A 23,072-nucleotide genomic window follows, 5' to 3' on the forward strand; every position below is an offset into this window, starting at 1 on the left:
GTAAAAACAAATAATTTGGTGTGTAATTTACTTTTACAGATGTGGCAACTTAGTTTTAAATCCACTCTTGTTGGAATAAAGTCACCACTACCACCACTAATCTTAATTAAGTCTCCCACTGGTGGATTTTAGAAAAAAATAAAAATAAATCGGAGCCTCAAAAAACATGTTTGTGACTGAGTTCAAGTGCCATCTAGTGGAGCAAGAAACGCACACAGTTCTTCAGTTGGCAGCAAATACAAATGTCTCCTTATAAACTTTATTAATCAATTTTGTATTTACAAATACATACATAATCTAACAATTCTGATATGAAACATTGGTATTTACAAAATAGCTCTTGGGAAAAAAAAAAAGATTCTTTACAGTACAACCTTATATAAGTTAGTAAATAACATTGGTAGGTAACTGCAGGTTTCTGACAACCCACAAATCATTGAATTCAAGCTCTAAACATAAATTTTGTTTTACTACCAAACAGTCGGTTTAACCAACAAAGAGTTTTAAAGGACTACATTTTCATGTCACCTTAAAGTCAAACGATTTTGGAAATATTACAAATTATAACGTTGACATCATACGTATGTCAAAAGGAACAAATTTGAGATTGAAACTGTTTGAACATGTAAACAATCGTACAGACATGGTGTCATTCCACCTTTGAAACCGTCATCAGATGCTTCACCACCACTTTCTGATCTTGAACATTTAGAGAAACAATAAATCTCAAACCGAGACTCTTCACTTCAGAACACCAGTCCATCATAGTGCAGCAGGGCCTCTCCTCACACGGCTGAGCTCCCGTCGTGGCCCAGAATGTGGCTGATGTTGTGGGCAGGACGGTTGGGCTGCTTCCCAGAGTCAGCAGCCGAGGTGTTGGAGAGAGACAGCAGGGGAGACATTGGCATGGCCGAACCATCAGTGGGCATGCCTGTGGCGATCTCGGGGAAAAGGGAGGTGAGGCTGAAGTTGGATATGTGTGGGGTGATTCCAGATGAGTTGGCAATGGGCATAGGGGGCATATCTGGAAGCAAGGGGAAGCTGGCCTGTCCGAACCCCACAGGGCGAGGCGGGGAGAGGATAGAGCCGAAGCGGTTGTTGAGTGGAGGAGCGCTGCCCTTGTCGGCACTTGGGCTGGTAAACATTTGGTTGGGAAAGTACTGGAGGGTGACGTCACTGGGGAGGCTGGGGTGAGCAGCTGGAGAGTAAGAAGGGTAGAAGGAGGGTAAAGTGTTTTGTGGCTCCACAGGCAGAAGGGAGGGCGTACGGGAGGTGTTGGGCTGGCTGACTGGGGGGATGAATGTGGAGTTAGCATTGATGGGAGGTGGAGGATTCATCCCTCCCTCTGGAATAAAGGGGAAACCAAAGTTCTGTGTTAGGTGTTGGTCAGGAACCAGGTTGTTGTCGCTAGGGACCTGAGCATTATCCGCCATAAAGCGTACGATAGTGCTGCGTCGTGCCTCTCCTCCGGTCTGCGGTCTGCTCAGCAGCACCCCTCCACCCGACGGTAGAGGCAGGTGGCCGTCAGGCTCAAAGGGGTTGCTCTGTCTCAGAGTACCTGATCGAGGCCGGTCACCAGGCCTCAGCTTGGTGGGCTGAGTGTCTCGGGCGATGTGTCGTGAGTGCTGGCTCACAGCAGTGGGTGGTCTGGAGGGGGCTGAGGAGCGGCCTGGCTCAGAGTTACTGTGTGGGGTTGGAGGGTGGGGGAGACCTGTGCGTACACCTGGGCCTCCATGCATATTACTGCTGACCTGAGAAATATGGCCCTTGTTGCCCTCTCCAAGCCGCATCGCTGGGGCCTTCTGTGTCTGGGGCACACTGGGGCTGGAGGCCTTAGCCTGTATGTCTCCTGAAGAGCTTCCAGGCACACAGCTGTACTCCATGCTGACCGGGGGACAGCACTGCACCGCCCGCTGGTGGTTGCTCTGATCAGGCAGGTGGGGCGAAAGAAGGCTCTGCATGAAACTCTGGTGACAACCTTCCTGATCCCGGGGGAGGCCGACTTGAACTCCCTGTGAGCCGGGATGAACTGCACTGTAGCGGTTACGACCATCTGGTGGAGGGCCAACACCCATCCGGAACCCGCCTTGCTGCTGCCCCTGAGGGCCCCTCTGGGAGGACGGCACTGACTTTGGGGCCATGTCACTCCCACGAGACACCTGAGCCTCAAAGCCACCAAGCTGATGTACTCCTCCTCCCATGATCTTGAATGGCGGACACTCTGAGACCCGCTGAACATCAGCAGATCCTGGATGGTCAGAGGGCAAGCGGTTCTGTGGGTTGTGTGCAATGCTGGCCTTCCCTCGCGATGTGTCCAGATAACCGCGGAGGTCTGGCTCCTGTGTGGCACCGCGGCCAGGCTGAAGGTGGAGACCCATGCGCTGTTGCTGTTCACCACTAGTGGAACTTTTGCCGATGAGCGCCTCGGCAGAGTAGCTGGAAAACGCGGTGGCGTTCCTGCCGCGACGGAGCGCAGGCCAGGTCGGACGACCGGGACACGGGGTTGCTGGGAGGAGGGATGAGCTGCTGCTCCAGAGTCCTAGTGCTCATCATCCTCTGCATAGAGTTATGGTCTTGACCAGGCTGACGGAAAGGAAAAAAATACCAAATGTTATTTTCGAACAAAAGTCTTATAATTATTCAATATAAATTATTATTAATCGCCATTTGTTCCGATCAGCTCAAAGACATTTATATATATATATATATATATATATATATATATATATATATATATATAAAAATGTATTATCTTATTTTAACTGGGAAGACATTAATAATTGTGTGTCACTTCAAATGTCCCTTTCTTAACTGCGTTTATGGGGGATGGGATGCTTTTTCACTGCAAGGCCCAGAAGAGAAAAAAGCTCCTAGGCAAGCTTTTGTTTTTGTTTTCAGGATTCTTTTTCGCTGTGGCAGTGTAGATGTGGCGTGCTGTGGTGGTTTGTTGTAACTGGATCTTTGTAATTTACCAACCGGTCGCAAAAAATACCAGCATACCAAAACATTTCTAACCCATTTGACTGCACTGGCAGAAATGTCACACCTGAGGAAGTGATTATGAATCCTGTAATCATAATTAAATACAAATTGCCCTCACAAGTTCCTAGTGTTTAGTACACGCACACATACAAAATCAAGCCACATATTGCAAATAAATTGGTTGGTCCCACAATCAAATTTAACAACAAGTAATTTTAGCACCGACAACCACAGGTGCCACTGTACTCAACTTTCCGGTTTCATCAAAATCGTCGTATTATCCTCCATCTATCCCATTTATGTGACACCAACCTTAAGATGCTCCTGCTGGGACAGGTGGCTGCTGTGGTGAGCCCTGGATCCAGCTGACTGGGCCTCACAACTCTTCTCCTGGTGTCTAAAGTGCTGCTGTTGCTGTTGCTGCTGCTGCTGCTGCTGCTGCTGCTGGATCTGCTGCTGTAGATGCTGCTGGTGTCTGGAGTGGGAGCTCTGCTGCTGCTGTAACTGCTGCTGCTGCTGTTGGTGTTGTTGATGCTGCGTCTGTGGCTGCTGTTGATGTGTTTGCTGTTGGTGCTGCTGGGGATGGGACTGTTGGTGTTGTGTCGGCTGTTGATGCTGCTGCGATTGTTGGTGAGACTGTTGTTGATGCTGCTGCGTCTGCTGTGTGTGGGGTTGATGCTGCGTCTGTTGTTGTTGATGCGAGTGCTGCTGCTGCTGCTGCTGAACTCCAGACTTCTCCAGGTGGTGCTGCTTCTGTTGCAGGCCAGCAGGGGAACCAGTCTGACTGACTCTCACTAGCCCTCGCTTCTTCTGCACATGCTGCTGCTGCTCCTGCTGCTGCTGCTGCTGCTGCTGCTGAAGCGCCCTCTGGTGTAGCGAGTGGCGCTGTGCAGGGTCAGGCTGCGTCAGGTGGTGTTGCAAATGATACAGGTGGTGTCTCTGTTGCTCCTGCTGCTGCTGTTTCATGTACAGGTTTCCTCCCAGGTGCTGGCCGGGCTGGGTTGCAGCATGCTGTGGATGACCCTGGGGCAGATGCAGCACACCTGGCTGGTTCTGTTCAAGGGATCCTTGAGGAGGGCAGTGTCCATCTGTGGGCCGAACAACCGGGCTCATGAAAGAGTTTGTGGAGAAGAGGGGGCCTCCACTTTCTGAATTAATCCTTGTCATGACAGCTGGTGAAGTGGGGGGCAGCTGTCCCACCATCATCTGGCTGTGGTCTGGTACTTTCAGGTCCATATGGCTGACAGTTGTAGCTGACGGAGGGCAGGGCTTGGGCCGTTTTCCAGTGTTAAGCATCACCTCCTCCTGGGCCTGCCGTTTGGAGATGATCTTCACTTGTCGCTCGCCTACACCAACTCCAGCCTGAGCCCTCATTAATGCAGACTTTAAGGGGGTGTACTCATTCAGTTGGGCTGCACCTGAGCAGGGTGAGAGGGTGTTGTTTGGGGGTTGGGATATGTGGGCCGAGCTGCCTACAGGTGAGGGAACTGAACCCTGTTGGACAGCAAGACTGGGAGAGCCCGGGTAGGGTTGCTGACTGGAGCTGGGCCGGATCAGGTTGTTGACGCTGAGGCTGGCCACGGTGCCGCTCTGGGACGAGCTCTGAGACTGGACCTGAGGGAGAGACTGAGACTGGGAGTATGAGATGTTTTGTGGATGTCTGCTTCCATTGGGTCCTTCCCCAGCCTGTCCTCTGACGGATACCTGGACAGGGGGTTTAACCGTCACTGTGTCCATGGGTTTAGTCACTTTTGCATGCTGTCCAGTTGAGCCCCTTTCTTTATTGTTAGACACTGTTGGGGCTTTCGGGGGCTCCCATGTGGCTGCGGCGGAGTTTGTTGAAGCAGTGTTCCCGGAGCAGCTTCCACTCCGCCTTCCTGGACTGTCCTGCTCTAGCATGGCCAAGGCCAGCATTTCTGCCTGCTCAGATGTGAATGTAAATGTTCCAAAGGAGCCAGACGAGTGGCCCTGGGGAAGCATGGAGGCCACGGAGAACCCTCTGCCTCCTCCAGCTCCTGAAGACATGGGAGAATCCGTCTGTCTGCTGGATGTCATAGGTTGCTCTATAGTTTGATCGTCAAGGTTAGTGTACACCTGTTGAGATAGGGCAAAGTCCTTTCTAGAGGGAGTGCCAGAAGCCGCTGCCATCAAGCTGTCTTTCTCTGCTGCTGTGGAGTGTCTCTCTACCTGAGCCTCCCTTTCTCTACGAGGGGGCTGGGGTGGTTTGACTTCAGCAGGATGACAGGATGTTGGGTGGGGAATATTCACATCAGTCTGCTGTGCTGGAGCTCTACTGGTAGTGACCCTTTTCCTAAACTCTGAGCTTGTTGTAGGGGCAGAGCTGTAGGCTGCAGAAAAGGTTGCCGCAGGTGAGGAGAGCGCCACAGTTGTGGACAACAAGGGTACAGTGGTGGGCTGTGACTGAGGTTTATTACAGGGCAGAGGATCTTGGGTATTAGATACCTGGTGGGAGCAACATACTGAAGTTGGTTGGGTAGCCTGATTTAAAGATACTGGTGCAGTTGCCAGGATACTGCTGGTGCAGACTGGAGTCAGGCACGCGGTAGAAACAGTGGTGGGAGTGTACAGAGTCTCAGTGGCACCTTCAGAACTGACCACAGATTTGCTCTGTTTAGAAACAGAAGTGGTGGCAGCTGACTTACTTTGTGTTGTGCTAGTTGCTGAACTGCTGGTTGGCTGTTTAACCTCAGGAACTAAGAGTTTGGTTAAAGCTGAGTTGTTTCCAGAAACTATGGCTGGTTTACTCTCAATGGCCACAGCTGCACTGACTGTTGGCTTGACCGATGTGGCATTGACAGTAGTAACTGCAGTCGCCACACCCCCACCGAGTACAACATCAGTCTGAGTTGCACTGACAGAGCTTTTGCTTTGTGGATGGGGCGGCCTAAATACAGATGACTCACTAGATGAACTACACACAATCGTTATCTGAGTGTTTTGTGTAGAGGTGATATTCCCTACAGCTTCTCTACCATGTGTAGTTGTGACAGCCGTGGTACAAGTGGGGTGAATGTCTATGACTTTTACAGTTGAGGACTGTAAAACTTCAGATACTGAAACTTGAACTGTCTGACTTTCTCCTGCAGCAACCACTGGCTTGGCTGAAACGGCAACAACAGGTGGTGCTTCACTGAGCCCTTTCTTTTTGGCTGGTTTAGTCCTTTTGGCTGTCGCCCTCTTTGTATTCAAAGTTGTGCGAATCCTCTTTCCTCGACTCTTAGAGGCATTACTCACCAGCCCTGATTTGACTGGGTTGATGGAAGGGAGATGTAGCTGTCGGGCAGGTAGAGTAAGTGGGGTTCCAGGGGCGGATGCCGGAGCAGGAGGCTGCTGCTGCTGCTGGACTACTGATAAAGGAGCAGCTGGAAGCTGACCATTGTTCTGGCTAGAAATGGTAAGGGGAAGGCCCTGAGAGATGCTCTGATTGAGGCTGCTGAGTGCACCTAAACTGTTGAGGGCCACATTGGTAGTTGGTTCCTCAGTGGTGGTGGGCTGGACCAGCTGGAGTGTACTCTGGCCAGCATGGGAGCTGGATTTATCAGAGGTCTTCATGGGCTGCAAAGCAAACACCTGTCCATTTACAGTGATAGTCTGTGGGGTTGTAGGAACCGGCGGGGAAGAGGAGGCCTGTGTGACCTGAAGGGGATGGTTCACATGAGGCTGAACAGGGCGTGGGAGAATGTGCACCAGTTGCTTTCCCCCAACACTCTGTAAAGAAGTGGCAGATGTTGAACTACTGGTTGCAGATATTTGAGTGGACACAACAGATACTGCAGTGGGCACAGCAGCAGGCACCATGGCAACCTGGGGATTCTGGGGGGCAGGTGCAACCTGATTGGGTGCCTGGATGATTACAATATGCTGACACGGTGGCTGATTTGTTATTTCCTCCCTTACAACAGACTGGGTTGAGCAGGAACTGGCCTGCTGCAGGAAAACCACACTTGGGTTGTTAGTGTTCTGTTGGGCCGTTACACCTGAGGCTGTCCCTCCAGCTGGGTTTACCTGCAGCACCTGCATGGTCTGAAGGAGGGGCAGCACAGTGGCCTGTGGCTGGGGCACCAGGGCTGGCTGTGGGATGGGTTGAGGCTGAGGAATGAGTGAGGTCGGAGGATGGGGAACCAATGACGCTGGTTTAAGTACAGCAGGCTGTGGCGGCACGACAGCTGAGTGGGCCACCAGACCAGACTGGGGTACTATGGCTGACTGGGAGAGAACAGCACACTGTGGTTGGGGGGCTAAAACAGGCTGAGGCTTTGCCTGGTTCAAGATTGCTGGCCGTAGCTGGGGTGGTCTCTGAAAGGGTTGCGCTTGAATGTGTGCTGTGATGGGTGCTTGCTGTACAGGCACACGGGGTTGCATCTGTATTTGAATAGGCTGAACAGAGGGTTTGTTGCCCATTGGGCACACAGTCACCTGCTGGACAGTCTGGGTGGTGTTGATGACCTCTGGGGCGGAGAGACTCTGGCAGACTGGCTGCACTGTGTTTCCCGCCATCTGCAGCGTTGTCCAGGTTGTCTGTGTGCTGCCTGCCGCCCCGGCCCTAAGAAGGGCTTGGCTGTTGTTGATAGCAGTGTAACTTACAGTCCTGATGGCAGTGTCCTGTGTAGGCCAAGAGCAAACTTCTGATGTTGCTGCTCTGGATGTGGCTACAGCGAGTGTGGTCAGATTGGACACAGGCTGTGCATGGCTTTCAGCGGGGTACTGTGACGCTGAAGTGGCTGCTATGGTAAGGGTCTGGACTGGGGCGGCAGGCTGTGGATGTTGGGCAAGGGCTGTGGTGGCTGCTGGGATCTGGAGGGTGATGTAAGACACAGAGGGTGGTAGAGTGGGGGCTACAGCCGGTGACTCGACCACACACTGCTCTATCATTCTCAGGCCTGGTGTAGACTGGTTGGGTGTGGCAGTTGATCCAGGGAGAAGTGTAGGGGCGGAAGAGGAGGTATTAACTTGCAACAGGGCTCCATTAACTCTCAACCGGGCACTGATCTCAGAAGGGGGCTGAAGAAGTAATGTTTCAGAAGGCTGTTTTGATGGGCTTGTCTCCTTTCCTGCTGGGCACTTTACATTGCCATTGGAGTAGACGACGATCCCTTTTGGGAGTTGGTGAGTGGGGGTCACCTTTGCCACCTTGGTGCAACGCTGTTTGCCCTTCCAGTGAATTGTGGGGTCTTCTAGAATGTTAATATCGTGGGCATTGAGGAGCTCGATGTAGTGAGCACTCTCCCTCCTCAGCTCTTCCATCTGACGCCGCAGTCGACGGATCTCCTCAGCTGCACACAGACCAAGCACACATATTATGGATCTAGTATACCATAACTTCAAGTATAAATACAACTATAAGCAAATCAAGGTGTGCACTATTGTAAAAACAAGAGCTTTACAATTATTAAACTTCACCTTGGACTTTATCTCCTCCTTCCAGAAGCAATGTATCATTTTGTTTCTTCAGTTCAGTGATGTAACGAAAGGCCTGATCCAGGATCATGTTCTTACTCTATAGATGAGGGAATATCAAAACATAACGCAGTTAACAGGCCTGTGCAGACACTTATTTGACCATAACATTGTAATGATAAGGCAAAACAGTCACGCCAGATTGTCTCTTACCTGTTTAAGTGCCTTAGAACAGGGGAGAAGATTACCAATGCGGTTAATCCCAGCATTAATCTTCTCTTTTCTGTGTCTCTCAACTATATGGAGAAGAGACAACACATTAATGTCCAGTTACACTTATAGTGACCACCAATAAAAGAAACCATCAACTAAGCAGCAAGGTCTGACCAGAAGCTTGAAACAGGAGATATTATTTCACCTGCATTGTGAGATTCTTTGTTTTTCTTCTTTCTGCAACAAAAAAAAGAAGATTAAAACATTATTATTCCACTTATGTAAATATGAATCAAAGTGCATCTACTTATATTTTGGTTACAGAGAGCAGATATGTCAAACATCCTTACTTGGGTTTACGACCAGGTGTCTGAGTTTCAGTCATCTCTGGCATCCTGTCTAAACAGTTGCCTGTAGGATGAGGTACCAGTCAAAACATTTAACACTTGGACCTTAAATCCCTCCCGTGACCGTCCTGCAATGAGCACATGAACACAGAGGATGCATTGTGATTAAGTATGATGACACCACACTGTATAACAAATCATTCAGATGCATTCATCCAGCAGTAACGTTGTCCTGTATATATATATAAGACATTGTCAAACTACACTGAGCTTCTAACGTGACTACAACTAGGTTAGATGCTAACAAGCTGGTGTTGATTAACCTAGCTTTAAAGCTAACCTAAACTAATTGACCTGCTATTACTGCATTATTACAGCATGTTTCACGAGTTGCACACAGTTGTGAGTCCTGGTTTATGCTGTTGACAATGTGTATTACTATCCCGTCACTTAACGTTAACTAGCAAGAAAGCAGCAACCTGAGCAAGTGCCTATGAAGCTATCTTTCTGCTAGCTAACAGGCTAATAGCTAGCTTACTATACCGTTACCGACATGATCATTAAGCAGATTACTGTCGTGTTTCCTGGCGTGCCTGCTGATAAACGCTGCTCATGGCTGGTAGTTTCCACTCACCTCAAGTCTCCGCATGTTTGAGACTGTCTGTCGCTGAGAGCACTTTGGGATTGAAGGCTAACTGTTAGCTAGCAAAGCATTAAACTCAACTCATTTCTCAAAACAATCTAGATACACCTAACCTAGTGCAGAAAGGGGCGGGCCCTCGAGGAGCTGACAGCCAATAGCATTCGAGCTGGGGGAGTTTTCAGCCAATCATGACAGGCACCCTGGGATATATATATATGTTATATATATATATTTTTTTTCTATTCAGTGTTTTAAAATTAATTTTCAATCATAATTAATTGTGAATTCAAGTAAAAATTCGAAAGAATACAAATTAGTAAAAAAAGACAATTAGTAAAACATTTACTGCAAATAGTAATTCCTTTATTTAGACGTTAAAAAGTCTTACAATATAGAGCTCCAGAAAAGATAAAATTCTTCAAAGAAAGGAAAAACATGCTTATACTACAGTGGAGAGGACACAGTTCTCCTTGCATGCAGAGGGGACAGAGCTTCCTCTGGGTAGAGCACTGTTCAAGAGACCATACCAAAACTGCCAAACTATCAGACGAGCTTCAGAACACAATGGTGTGTTTAACAGAAGCTGACTGAGGCAGGTAGTTATAGAAGACCAAATCTGAAAGGTGGCTACATAAAGGTGCCCAAGGTGTTTAAGGTAATATGTCTCAAAACACTTCAATGTGTTTAGAGACATATCCTCACACACCTTCATTATACTACCGAAAATAATGCCCAAATCCAATTCCAAACAGTCTGTTACAATTCAGACATCAAGACTATGTGGAGTGCCCTTCTCAGAAACACATTCAATACAATATTTAGTTTGTTTCTCTCATTCTTTAATATTTAAACTCTTAGTAGTAAACCCAGGAGAACCTCTGAACCATTTGCCATTTCAATGTAAAAAACAAAACTTACAGTTGAAGGGGAATTAAATTAACAGGGTGGAAAATAAAGTCATTCACAAATTATGAGTGGTGACCACGTCTTCCCACCACCTCAAAACCGTTCAGCCTTCTTTACACCCGAACTGAGGGGATACATTTCTGCTTTTCCCCTCTGGTCATGACATATGAACAAGCTGGTCAGACTAGTTTACCATAATTCCCAAGGTTCAGGTGGTGAGGGAATAGAGTTGTGACTGTTCCACGTTACAACTCAAAGTGTCACTCCAAGCTGACCAGCTGGTACTTGTGTGTCAGTGATGGTCTTTCAAACACTTTTACAGCTTCTAACCAACTGTTTTCTTTTGCTCAACAGTAACAATATGTCCCCATTAGCTTTATAACCGCGTAAAAACAACTCAAACACAAACAGTATGATTTGAAAACACCACACCCTCCCCCAAGTCTAAAACTGTCTTAAATTGGCAACTTTGTCAAATCGGAGCACTTTTGAATAATGAGATTTTTGTCGTTTTCAATTATCTGTAGGAGGAAAGGGAGCAATAAAATATGCAAAAACAGAAGGGACCCCTTTGCAAAATAAATGCAGCATTTTTTGTACTTTAAATTTGTTTTTTCTCTTTTTGCGTCCTTTGAAGAAAGTGTTGAATGTGTCGACCCTCAGGCATTTGTCACAGTTCTGTTTCTGTGGAGGCTGGCACAACTGTGCTCTTTCCAAACGCTGTGCCCCTACTCTGCCTTCTGAAGCTCTCCGGTGGGCGGTGCACATGGGCTGCGCAGACTCTTCTGCAACACATGGGCATCTGCGGGCTCTATCCTCTTGTAGTAATTCTTTTTTGTTTCGATGATCTCAAAGCCAAACTTCTGGTAAAAGTGAATGGCTGATTCATTGCTGATCTGCACATGACTGTTGAGAGGGAAAGGAGAAATTTAGTTAGTGGTAGAAGAGTTTGAGGAATTGCTCAACAAGTAACAATGCAATGAAATGATTTGTATTACTAGGGCTGGAAGAATCAGTCAATTCAATTAGTTTCAGTAAAAGAAGATCAAATTTATCTACGTTGAAAAATATTCGCTTAAAGATTTTTTTGAAGAATCAACTAAAGCTGTAATGGCATCTCCTCATACACCTTCTGCAATTAGAGACTCACAGGTAAATGTTGTCAAAAGTGCCATCCTTCTCACAGATGTTTAGCACATGATTCAGCATCTTTGTACCTGGAAAGACAAAAGATAAAAGGCAAAGTTTTAGAAACAAAACACTGCAACAAAGCACTGCAGCATCTTCTAAAAATGAAGAGTTGCTTACCAATTCCAAGTCTACGGTAGGGTGCTAGACAGCCGAGTGTCATGATGTACAGTCTCTTCTGGTTCTGAGAGTGGTCCACTCTGCAGCACACAGCACCCACTGCAATGTCATTGAAGTATGCTGCAAGAGAAAGAGGACTACAACTTCACAGACAGACATGAATGTATTCCTTACTTCCTTCCATCTGAAGGAACAATGATTGATAGACTGCAGAGAATGAGGAAATGAAAGGTTTTCATGATAACATAATTTGATTAGGTCTATAAAATAGATATGTAATAAAATGTTGTAAGTTATTTGAGAGTAAGCTACATAAGTGATGTTTCTTACCTAGCTTTGCAAGCTCTCCAACTTCCAATACATCTTTGTAAAACTTGTCATTGTAGCTGACAGGGAAGATGACCTGGTTCAGGCGTTTCAGCTGCTTTATGTTGTGGGGCGTAACATCCCCCAGCTCGATCCGGCTACTGGAACAAGAGCAAAACGGTCACATGGCTGGCAATATGTACACAGTTGTGAATCAAATGCAATTGGCAAATTTGAGATCTAGCTTTATACTGTTGAGTGCTTGAATTTTTTTTTCTAAACCAACCACTTAAATGCAGTTGCTTTTATGACTAAACACAATTAATGCGATATCAAAAACAAAGATAAATCAATTACTCTAGTCAATCAACAAAATATTTGGCCATTTAGATAATACCTCGAACAAGTTGCTTAACATTATCGGGCTGATCATAAAGCTGCAGCCCCTGTGTAAGTTAATCCCCAAAGTAAAATCAAATGTCACACAGTTGTCTTTCAAAAAAAAAAGAAACACAGATACCTGAAGCTCATGATTTAGATATCCATGCTTAAAATATTTACTCAGACATGGATATGGCACCTGCTGGATAACCTGAGGATGTGTGTGTTAGTGTCAAAGAAGGTGACTCTGCAGCTTGTTGATAGAGGGGTTCAGTGTGGTATTTATAGGAGACAACACATCCAAAAAACAGCTGTTGGTCACGTGTGCTGTTCATCATCCAGAGCCAGCATCAGAACTTCACACAGTAACGTCTCAGTCCCTGACACAGGCTGGCCAACACAAGCGTGCTGTGCCAATGACTCTGTTAAATTACTTTGTTAAGTTATCCAAACTGGAGTTGAGCTGTTGTCGACTTAAAGCGATGTATCTGAGATGCATGGTCTGCCTGTTCAGCCTTAACTTAGCAAAGTGGGTTTCCTGACTCAGCTCCCAGTAGCAGCTAGCTCGTTAGCATTGAGTTACCCCGGCTACGTGACCCCTCACACGGCTTACATATTCATGACACAGCGGTGTCGGTGACCGCGCTGTGTATTGTATCGTTTGTCCTCCACGTAAATAGAAGTAGCTTAGCACGCTAGCTAACCTCTCCGTCTCCTCCCCTTGCAGAAAAAAGAAACTTTACTCGTGCTAAGCTACTTATCCGTGACTCAAAAGCTTACACTCACCCTTTCATTGTAAACTGGTAATGTCCCTTATGTTCGATAAGGAGGAACTTTGGAGTTGTTTCAGGTAAAAAAGGAGGGATTGTGACAGAGTTGGGGTCGGGGATGCCTCCCGTGTTACCCTCCACATGTAGCTAGTCGCGGTGGTTGCAGTTAGCTTAGCAGCCGACTGTGTGGAGACTGTCAACCCTGACCCCCGCATGCGCAGAAGCGCCGCTGCGTATTCCAGCGGGAGGTTTGTCTCCCTCAATGTGGTCTCTCAGGATGTCTGCTGTGACGTCAGACAAGAGGCCGATGTTTAGTGACGTTACAGTATATAAAATACTTTGGGTAATGCCGTATTTGTGTTGAATAATTATATTGTTTTGTGTAAGAGGAGGTTAGAGTTAGCAGGGGTCATGTTTGGGATGATGTTCTGCCATTGATAGCGAACGAGGCGGGATTGGTGGATTTGTCGGAAACCTGAGCGGAAGCCCAGCCTCTCAGGCTAGACTCAGGGCACAAATTATATATATTACACATTTATGCATATACTTTAATTTAGGAGATTTCTTTACTTTTGCAAAATAAATTAAAAAAGTAAATGCTTTTTAATACACTGTCACAATTCTTTTTTTTAAAGATATATACCTTGCCAAACAAAACCACACAACTTTAGAGGTTTATCAATAAATACAATTCTTGACTATAGCACATTTATTTCCTTTAACATGGTCACAATTTAGATTGTGTTGTAAGAGAGAAACATGTTCGTATATAGTCTATAAAAGAGACTTAGATATGGAGAACATGTGGTAAATAATAGGTCACAGCAATTTGTGATGGCGCCTCCATTTTGGCTCAAACGTTGCTGAAAAGATACTCAGCATTTAAGGACTATGCCCATATTATATATATATATATATATATATATATATATATATATATATATATATATATATATATATATATATATATATATATATATATATATATATATATATATAGTGTTTGTGTGTGTGTCTACATATATAAATATATAAGATGTAATAAAAGGTGAAAGTGTAATAATGAAAAATAAAAAGCCATCCACCTTTGATGGATAGAAATAATAATATACTAATATTATATATTATATAGGTTGTCATTTCCAGATCTGGACCAGACTGACGGTCTCATAAATAGAGTCTTTTGACTTAATTTATACGGACAACGTTCAACACTTGTAAACGCTTTACGGCAGCTCACGGGGCGGATCCAAAATGGCGGCAGTTGCAGTGGCCCAGCAGTAAAACCGAGCAGCCAGTGAATGAAGTCAGCTGATCGCAGTCTGCTGTCACGCAGTGAGCAGTCGTCGTTTCTCTTCCTCAGACAGCAAAGCAACGCTTCACCACCGGACGGTAACTATTGTGTTGTGTTCCTAAAATGATAAACGTACATTGGCTGTGTTGTGTGTGTTGATAATGAAATTATTTTGTTATTACGTTGCGTGAAAACGGTGATGTTGGAGCAGGCCGAGAGACCAGCATAGTCGTCTTCATAACATAAGGACATGTTATGAATATGTTGTCTGATGTTGCTTTCTGTGTTAAAACAAAGTGGGATTGAGTTTAAATGACAGACATATATAACTCTGCTTGCTACCCAGTGTAGGCTGCATGGTTTACAGTATACAGGCCTCCAGCTATTTATTATGCAACTCAATCTTTAATATCACTTAGAATAAACAATCTAATATTGATGAGTTTCATGCGATCAGCAACCTGCACTGAAGGGTTTTTGCAATTAACGTCAGTGTGTCAGGATGTGGTGCGAAGTCATCTCACATACATGTTACATTTCTGACCCTATTCTGCACAGATCATACTAACATACACATGGCTTTTCTCAGTGTTGTTGTCCTGTTTTTTTTTAGCTCAAATATACAGTAATAATGAAATAAAAGTCTGCCTTCAGACACAAAGGTACAGTAAACGTGTCTATGTCTGGATTACAAGATGTTTCACCTTTTTAAGATGATATTTGTTGACCATTCCCACCTGTCTTTACTACCCAGCACAAGTTAGCCAACATGACATCTCAGATCAGGGGTATAATAATGAAGGGTTCATTATCTTAAACATATGCTCCATGCCAGGATTGTAGTCAGGGGGACGACGACATTTCACCAGTGTGTCCAAATACTAATCATACTTTTTACTTCCCAGTTTTGCACCATGCTAGTTTTCCACTTCCTTAAAGAGACTCATACAGACAAGAGCAGCTAGTCATGTGCCAGGATCATATGATCAACTGTGATGTCTGTTGTAGGACTATTACAAGAGGATCTGACTAACTGCTTGTTAAGGGACTTGTAACAAATATTGTTATATTATTGTCATAAAGGTTTTTTTTTTTCAAGGTTTACATCCATATTTAATCAAGCAGGCAGAGAGTTGTCTGTGATAATATGTGAATTAATCATCAGAATAATAGTCATTATCTTCTCACTGTGTTCTGCTCCTTGGAGGCTCTTGATGTTTTAATTGTTGAAGTTTACCTGGAAAAGATGAAGGTGTGCTTTGTTTGCTTTTGACATGAGAAACACATGATTGCCAATTGTAAGCAAATTTTGTTTTTCCTTTTAAAAATGGTGCTTTAGAAAAATGGAGTGAAGCCTTTCTTGTCATTCTTGTAATTCCTGCATTGACCCGTTGGTGGAGCTGCTAAATTCCTGCACAGATGGATTAAGCAGCCGAGCGTAAACAGGAAGATCTGTACATCACTGGGAAGGACAAGAAAAGGGCATGGATGTAGAGGACTGTATGTGTGATACGATTGTCAGATAGATAAAGAAAATTACCCAATTTAAGTAGTATGAGTATAAGACTGGGTCTGCTGTGTGTGTGTGATGCACACAGTGTATTGCAGATAAGAGCATCTGCAGTCCGCTCTCTGTGGGGATGGGGCTATGTCACGACTGATGACAGCTTGTGTTTATGCTGCTCCGGCATGTAGCTGCAGTTAGTCAGGGTAGTATGTAGCAGATATTTGATGTTAAAAATTACAAAAAATATCAATAAGAGGAGACAGAAGAGTTGTATACAAAGATGCATTTGTAAATCTGTATGAAAAAAGAGCATGTTCAAAATACATACATGTACTGTCTGAACACATGTGAAGGTAATAACCAGGGAACATGCTGCTCCGTGGGATTCCCCTCTAATCTTAGCCTAACACGTCATACTGACTGTACTGCTGCACCTGAAGCGTGTGCAGCCAAGGAGGAGAAGGAGGTGATGGGGATGGCCTAGATCAGGCCCCGTAATGCTGAGAAATACACAGTCCTGAGCAGTGATGTTGCTGTATTTTTTCCCTGCCGGTTTCTATGGTAACAAGGGTGAGGTGACACTACCAAGGTACCAGCAGGGTGCCAATATTTATCTCTGAATTGTTTGATTCTTTTCAATGATTTCTTTCATTTTCTCAGAGAATTATACAAACAAAATGTTTTATGTTCGAGTTGGCATCAGTATTTAAAGCCGTAGAAAGGGATGAACCCTTCTGCATACAGTGATTATCCTGTATGACCACATATAAAGATGTAATTCTCTTCTTATTAAACAGTTCGCTCAGTTCTTAATCAGATTGGTAGCCCTGTGTGGTCTCATATGAAATCAACTGTAAAAGCATTAATCAAAGTGCTCTTACCCACAGTTTCTTTATAGCTGCCAATAAAACGCATCAACAATTAAAATAGACACAGAGGTCATGTTGTTGTTGTTGTTGTTGTTGTTGTTGTTGTTGTTGTTGCAAGTGACCATCGCCCGAGGGGAGGATGGCCTCTTCCTGCAGACTTCTGTTTAATTTTCCTCTTTCCTTTAGTTCTTTGTTGTCTGATGTCTTCCTCACATTATCCTCTCCTCTCTGCTCTGCTTCCAGTTAGCCTAATAATCAGGAGAAGATGGACATGTCCAAGCTGCCCAAGATCAGGGATGAGGAGAAGGAGAGCGAGTTTGGATACGTTCATGGAGTCTCCGGACCAGGTCGGCCACCTAACCCGCATAAACACTGTCATCAATATCAAACTACAGAATTACTAAAGACGCCTTTAAAACAGACATAGGCAATATTTAAGCTGAAACAGTAAATAAAAGCGGACAGACATGTTCAGCTGCTGCTCTTTGATTGTTTAACTTTTATTCAGCTGGATTGTTTACACTGTTTTTTGTTTCCATAGTGGTGACGGCTACAGCCATGGCCGGAGCAGCTATGTACGAGCTGGTCCGTGTCGGCCACAGTGAGCTGGTGGGAGAGATTATCAGGCTGGAGGGCGACATGGCCACCATCCAGGTCTACGAGGAGACGTGTATCCTTTTCAACGCATGGCTAACAATTCCCTGTCTTTACGTGATGTCACAGCTGTCATGTTGATCCATTGTATGGCTGCGATTAAGCCATCAGTTTGAGTCAGTCAGGGCCAAAAATGATACATGTGAAAATAGAAGTGATGAAAATGTTGTATTTTGAAATTGAATGTATTTATTATTAGCTCTATAAGAATGAGAAGATATAAAGAAATGAAAATTGAATACACAATACTTGTCATGCAATACAACAAAATCTTTAAAAAAAATCATAGTACATAATTAAGAAGATATCTTCATTCTAAAGCGTGAAGGAAGCCGACATGGAAAGGAAACATAAATGTGTTGTGACTAATGTTGCAGTTTTACACTCTGATGCATAGGAGTCTCTTTGCTAAATTATGTAAAAGTTTATATCAGAAGTATTCCAACATTTGCGTCCAAAAATTTCTCCTGAGCCTGAATCCAGCCGGTGTGTCTGTAGGAGACCCTGTGTTGCGGACGGGGAAACCCCTTTCTGTGGAGTTGGGTCCAGGAATCATGGGCTCCATCTTTGATGGTATCCAGCGACCACTAAAGGACATCAATGACATCACACAGAGCATCTACATCCCCAGAGGTGTAAACATCGGAGCCCTGAACCGAGACCTCAAGTGGGAGTTTACTCCCGTCAAGAGCCTGCGGGTGTGTGTCTGTGCAGCTTCAAACCTTCAGCTTTGCATGTTTGAATTATCTGGTTTATGACAGCTTTCCTTTTTTAATTTTTTTTTTATCACTGTTAGGTCGGCAGTCACATCACAGGAGGAGACATCTATGGCGTGGTGTACGAGAACTCCCTCATCAAGCACAAGATCATGCTGCCTCCCAGAAACAGAGGCACTGTGACCTACGTGGCTCCACCTGGAAACTACGACGTCTCCGTGAGTTCACCAACACCTCCATCTACCAGCTGTGCTTTTTTTGCCTGTTAGATGTTGCTTGGTGTTGATGGTGTGTGTGTCTCTGTGTCAGGACGTGGTGATGGAGCTGGAGTTTGAGGGGGTGAAGGAGAAGTTCACCATGGTGCAGGTGTGGCCCGTCAGACAAATTCGACCCGTCACAGAGAAGCTGCCCGCCAATCACCCGCTGCTGACCGGACAGAGAGTGCTGGACGCCCTTTTCCCGTGAGTCTCACATCCTCCTTTTTTAACCTTTTCACTCAAGACATGTTGAAAATGTTTTCCCCACCCCTTACTCACCTCTCTTATCTCTGTGAAGATGTGTGCAGGGAGGAACCACAGCCATCCCAGGAGCCTTCGGCTGTGGAAAGACTGTCATCTCTCAGTCCCTGTCCAAGTACTCCAACAGTGATGTCATCGTCTACGTAGGCTGCGGTGAGCGTGGTAACGAGATGTCAGAAGTACTGCGAGACTTCCCTGAGGTGGGTAGCGATAGCGGTGGCGTTGTATTCAGAGTTTAATGGTGCTCAGAGTGACTGACGGTGTCGTCTGACCAACAGCTGACCATGGAGGTGGACGGGAAGACGGAGAGCATCATGAAGAGAACAGCGCTGGTGGCCAACACCTCCAACATGCCTGTAGCGGCCAGAGAGGCCTCCATCTACACAGGTGAATCACGTACATGTGTTAGAATAAAGAGTCTCGTTCACAGTAGATTCACACACATGAGTAGTGCGTGCTAACTCGGTTTGTTTTGGCAGGAATCACGCTGTCCGAGTACTTCAGAGACATGGGATACAACGTGAGCATGATGGCCGACTCCACCTCCCGTTGGGCCGAGGCTCTCAGGGAGATTTCTGGCCGTCTGGCTGAGATGCCTGCTGGTAAGTTTGGAGTCTCCTGAAGATTATAATAAGAGCTAAAGGCAGATGATATGGGCTATGGGATTTCTGACATCAGGTTCTACCGTTGAAACAGTTCAACAATTAATAAAAAAAATGCAATGAGGCAAAAATGCCAAAAATTCAGTTGCTCCAGGTTATTAAATGTAATTATTTTGAGATTTTCTCAATCTTCTTTGATGGTGAATTGAGTTTTGGGGGGGATTTTGGGACTGTTTGTCAGACAAACAATCTCAGTATGGCCTACTGCAATTTTTAGAAATGCAGGAGATGCAATATTTGTTGAAGGCAATATGTCAAATTTCCATTTTCCCTGAAAGATGATCCCAGTTTCCTGCAGAATCTAATATTGCAGATCATATTGTAATGGCAATATCTGTCAAAAATAATCTCAATTAAATATTTTGACACAAAATTGTTGACACAGATTTTACTTTTTTTTTTGCAATATATAGACTAAAATATTAATCAAAAAATTATTCAATGATGAAAATAATTGTTGGTTGGAGCCCTACATTCAAATTGGCTTCAGTTGCAGTAAAATAAAGTGTATATTGAAGGCTTAATGCTCAGTGTATTAGGTTAAAACTCTAATTAAATAGCTACGTTCATTGATGCTCTTTCCTTCTTCCAAATTGTAAAAGTAAAGTATGTGAATTGGTCTTTAGCTGAAAGCACCACTTGGCTCCTGTTTTCCACTTGTCTTATTGTCTGTCTCTGCCCACAGACAGTGGTTATCCTGCCTACCTGGGCGCCCGTCTGGCCTCCTTCTATGAGCGTGCTGGCAGGGTGAAGTGTCTGGGCAACCCTGAGAGGGAGGGCAGCGTCAGTATTGTAGGAGCGTGAGTACAGCTTTATACCACTAGAGGGAGACATTACTCTGCACATCTTGTTCGTCCTGGAACTAAACTGGTTGTTTCTTTCTCAGTGTGTCGCCTCCTGGTGGTGACTTCTCTGACCCCGTCACTTCAGCCACCCTTGGTATTGTGCAGGTAAATGGTCAAACTCAGATTCTAATAAAGCTTTGTCGATTGAAGGTGCTCAGTTCTTTATTTAATATGTTTCGGTTATTTCCTCCCTCAGGTGTTCTGGGGTTTGGATAAGAAGCTGGCTCAGAGGAAGCACTTCCCTTCAGTGAACTGGCTGATCAGCTACAGCAAATACACTCGTGCTCTGGATGAGTACTACGACAAGCACTTCCCGAGTTTGTGCCCCTGCGTACCAAGGCCAAAGAGATCCTGCAGGAGGAGGAGGACCTGGCTGAGATTGTACAGCTCGTCGGAAAGGTAATTCAGCGTAAAGTCGGCAACAGCGGTTTGATTTTTCTCAGTATGTAACTTCAAAGTAAGACACACGTAGGAAAAAAAAATCACATTTATTCCATATCTGCTTTCTTTCTTTCATTTAAATAATTTTTTTAACAGGCATCACTGGCAGAAACGGATAAAATCACCCTGGAGGTGGCCAAACTGATCAAAGACGACTTCCTGCAGCAGAACGGTTACACACCTTATGACAGGTAGCATCATACCCAACGTAGCATGTTCTAACTCACCTCTAGTCACACTCAGGCTCGGACCAGAGCTCTAATAGTTGTTGGACACCCTGGAGAGAAAGTGGAACTCCACTTTTTTGTGATTTGATCCAAAATGTCTGACTGATTTGTGTCCATCTCCTCAGGTTCTGTCCCTTCTATAAGACAGTGGGCATCCTCTCCAACATGATCTCCTTCTACGACATGGCACGGCACGCAGTGGAGACAACAGCTCAGAGCGACAACAAGATCACTTGGGCCATGATCAAGGAGCACATGGGAGAAATCCTCTACAGGATCAGCTCAATGAAATTTAAGGTGTGTGTGTGTGTGTGTGTGTGTGTGTGTGTGTGTGTGTGTGTGTGTGTGTGTGTGTGTGTGTGTGTGTGTGTGTGTGTGTGTGTGTGTGTGTGTGTGTGTGTGTGTTAATTCAGTGGTTCTTCTTCTTATTAGACTTTCCACATTTAGCTTTTTTTCCTTGTAAATCTGTGGAAGAGTTTTCAAAATCTTAAGACTCATAATCGAAATAAATCAAAGGAAAAAGGGATTTAAAAAAAATAATAAGTTTAAAGCATTCCACATTCTGCAAAGGTCACAATGTAAGAAGTGGAATAGTGCTTTTTAAATGTATGCCACATTTGACTTTTGCCCCATCAACATACAGTATTCTTTATTTTTAATTTGCATAATTAAGTCTGTCTTTACATCAGATGAATAGTCTCCCTGTGCTGATTCTTAAAAGGATTATTTTCCAGCTCGTTGATGTATTGTTTGCTTCAATACACTGACTGCATTTAAGAGTTGTGACAATCACAATAAGGAAGTGGACAGATTAATTGCTTTACCTAGAGAGACCTTGCCAAGGATGTAGCATGGAAAAAAAAAAATGCAAACCAGATAAACCGGCCTTATACAAGAGTGTGGATGTTATCCATTAAAGATGCATAAACAATACATTTAATTAACTAAAAGCGCTGACAGTTTCAAGTTTGTTCATTGTTCCAAGAGGAAGGGGCAGCCTATTTAAAAGCTTTTTTTTATGACATCTCGAGGACACTGTGACGATCATGCACAGAAACTGCTTTTGCTTCCTGTTTTCTGTTCGCGTTGTGAGACTGTGTTTATTTGTTGGTACAGGACCCGGTGAAGGAAGGCGAGGCTAAGATCAAGGCCGAGTACGCTCAGCTAGTGGAGGACATGCAGAACGCCTTCCGCACATTGGAAGAATAGGCTGCCAGCTCTCACAGCCTCTCCGGTTTTCATCTCTGACCCCTCCACTGCAGAATCACATTCCGCCTCCTTGTATCCCCAAAAACCTGCGTGCTCCCCTATGCTCCTTTTGTGAGTGATTGTGTGAGCAAGTGTGTGTGTGTGCAAATTCATGTGGAGGGAAAACGGAGAAAGATGTACTGTATTCATTATTATTTGTTGCCTCATACAGGCGCACTCTGGATCCTCTGCATGGTCGTTGATCGTGTGTTTGTGCGTGTGTGGATTTAATGTGTGTACGAAAGAAGGATCTCTTCCACCCCGTTTCTTCCTTTCTCTGTTTACATGATTCTTTTGTGTGTATCCGTGTTGCTCTTCCTGAAGAGGATTGTTCGGTTGATGTATTGTAATTCATGGACCATCTGTACAGAAGAGTATTGAATATAAATTTAATAAGATCAGCCTATTTATTGCCGGCATTTTGACGTGATGGCTTTGCCGTACTTTTCTTTTAGTTTTTATGGTTGTGCTTCACGCTGTGCGGTGTCGTGTACTTTTGCTGTGTGAATGTGTAAGAGTCAACACTCTGCTGTCCAATACTTTCATGTTACTCCAGAAGAATTAAAACATGTGGAAAAAAAGAAAAACCTTGTGTGTGTGTGTGTGACCTGATTGTTTCTGATGATGCTGTCAGAGCTGCTGAACTGGTCTCTCTGCAGATCCCTCATTCTCCAGCACCCTGCCCTTAATATGCTTTCTTCATAGAAATCATTTTATACACTTTAATTAATGTTTTTTTTTAAAGTTCAAGCTTAATTTAGTGATTCCAATTAATAGAAGTCATCATAAACTATTCTGATTTTTTTTTTTTTTTTTT

General features: G+C 44.7%; 3 protein-coding genes across 4 annotated transcripts; 1 reads left to right on the top strand and 2 right to left on the bottom strand.

The window, feature by feature from the left end:
* Positions 1-237: 237 nt before the first annotated feature.
* LOC129110596 (basic helix-loop-helix domain-containing protein USF3) lies at positions 238-9,682 on the bottom strand. Its single transcript, XM_054622717.1, is given in 8 exon segments — positions 238-2,441; positions 2,443-2,583; positions 3,295-8,276; positions 8,404-8,500; positions 8,614-8,696; positions 8,819-8,850; positions 8,964-9,088; positions 9,595-9,682. Coding segments are annotated over 7 exon segments (7,035 nt in total). The 5' UTR covers positions 9,008-9,088; positions 9,595-9,682; the 3' UTR covers positions 238-785.
* Positions 9,683-9,950: 268 nt separating this feature from the next.
* naa50 (N-alpha-acetyltransferase 50, NatE catalytic subunit) lies at positions 9,951-13,520 on the bottom strand. 2 transcript variants are annotated; one of them, XM_054622716.1, is made up of 5 exons: positions 13,291-13,520; positions 12,148-12,281; positions 11,818-11,937; positions 11,660-11,726; positions 9,951-11,415 (listed from the first exon to the last, which is right to left on the bottom strand). In XM_054622716.1, exons 1-5 carry the CDS (start codon positions 13,296-13,298, stop codon positions 11,238-11,240), a joined length of 507 nt encoding a protein of 168 aa, XP_054478691.1. In that variant the 5' UTR covers positions 13,299-13,520; the 3' UTR covers positions 9,951-11,237. The 2 variants fall into 2 exon arrangements, with proteins under 2 accessions (XP_054478691.1, XP_054478690.1); XM_054622715.1 differs by having other exon boundaries at positions 12,148-12,284; positions 13,291-13,515.
* Positions 13,521-14,517: 997 nt separating this feature from the next.
* atp6v1ab (ATPase H+ transporting V1 subunit Ab) lies at positions 14,518-22,956 on the top strand. Its single transcript, XM_054622528.1, is given in 16 exon segments — positions 14,518-14,666; positions 17,188-17,291; positions 17,486-17,614; positions 18,082-18,296; positions 18,395-18,532; positions 18,624-18,775; positions 18,870-19,032; positions 19,111-19,219; positions 19,312-19,434; positions 20,180-20,294; positions 20,381-20,444; positions 20,536-20,650; positions 20,653-20,738; positions 20,877-20,971; positions 21,133-21,304; positions 22,124-22,956. Coding segments are annotated over 15 exon segments (1,851 nt in total). The 5' UTR covers positions 14,518-14,666; positions 17,188-17,209; the 3' UTR covers positions 22,217-22,956.
* The last annotated feature ends 116 nt before the right edge of the window (positions 22,957-23,072 follow it).

Source organism: Anoplopoma fimbria, chromosome 21 (genome assembly GCF_027596085.1).
Source record: "Anoplopoma fimbria isolate UVic2021 breed Golden Eagle Sablefish chromosome 21, Afim_UVic_2022, whole genome shotgun sequence".
NCBI lineage: Eukaryota > Metazoa > Chordata > Actinopteri > Perciformes > Anoplopomatidae > Anoplopoma > Anoplopoma fimbria.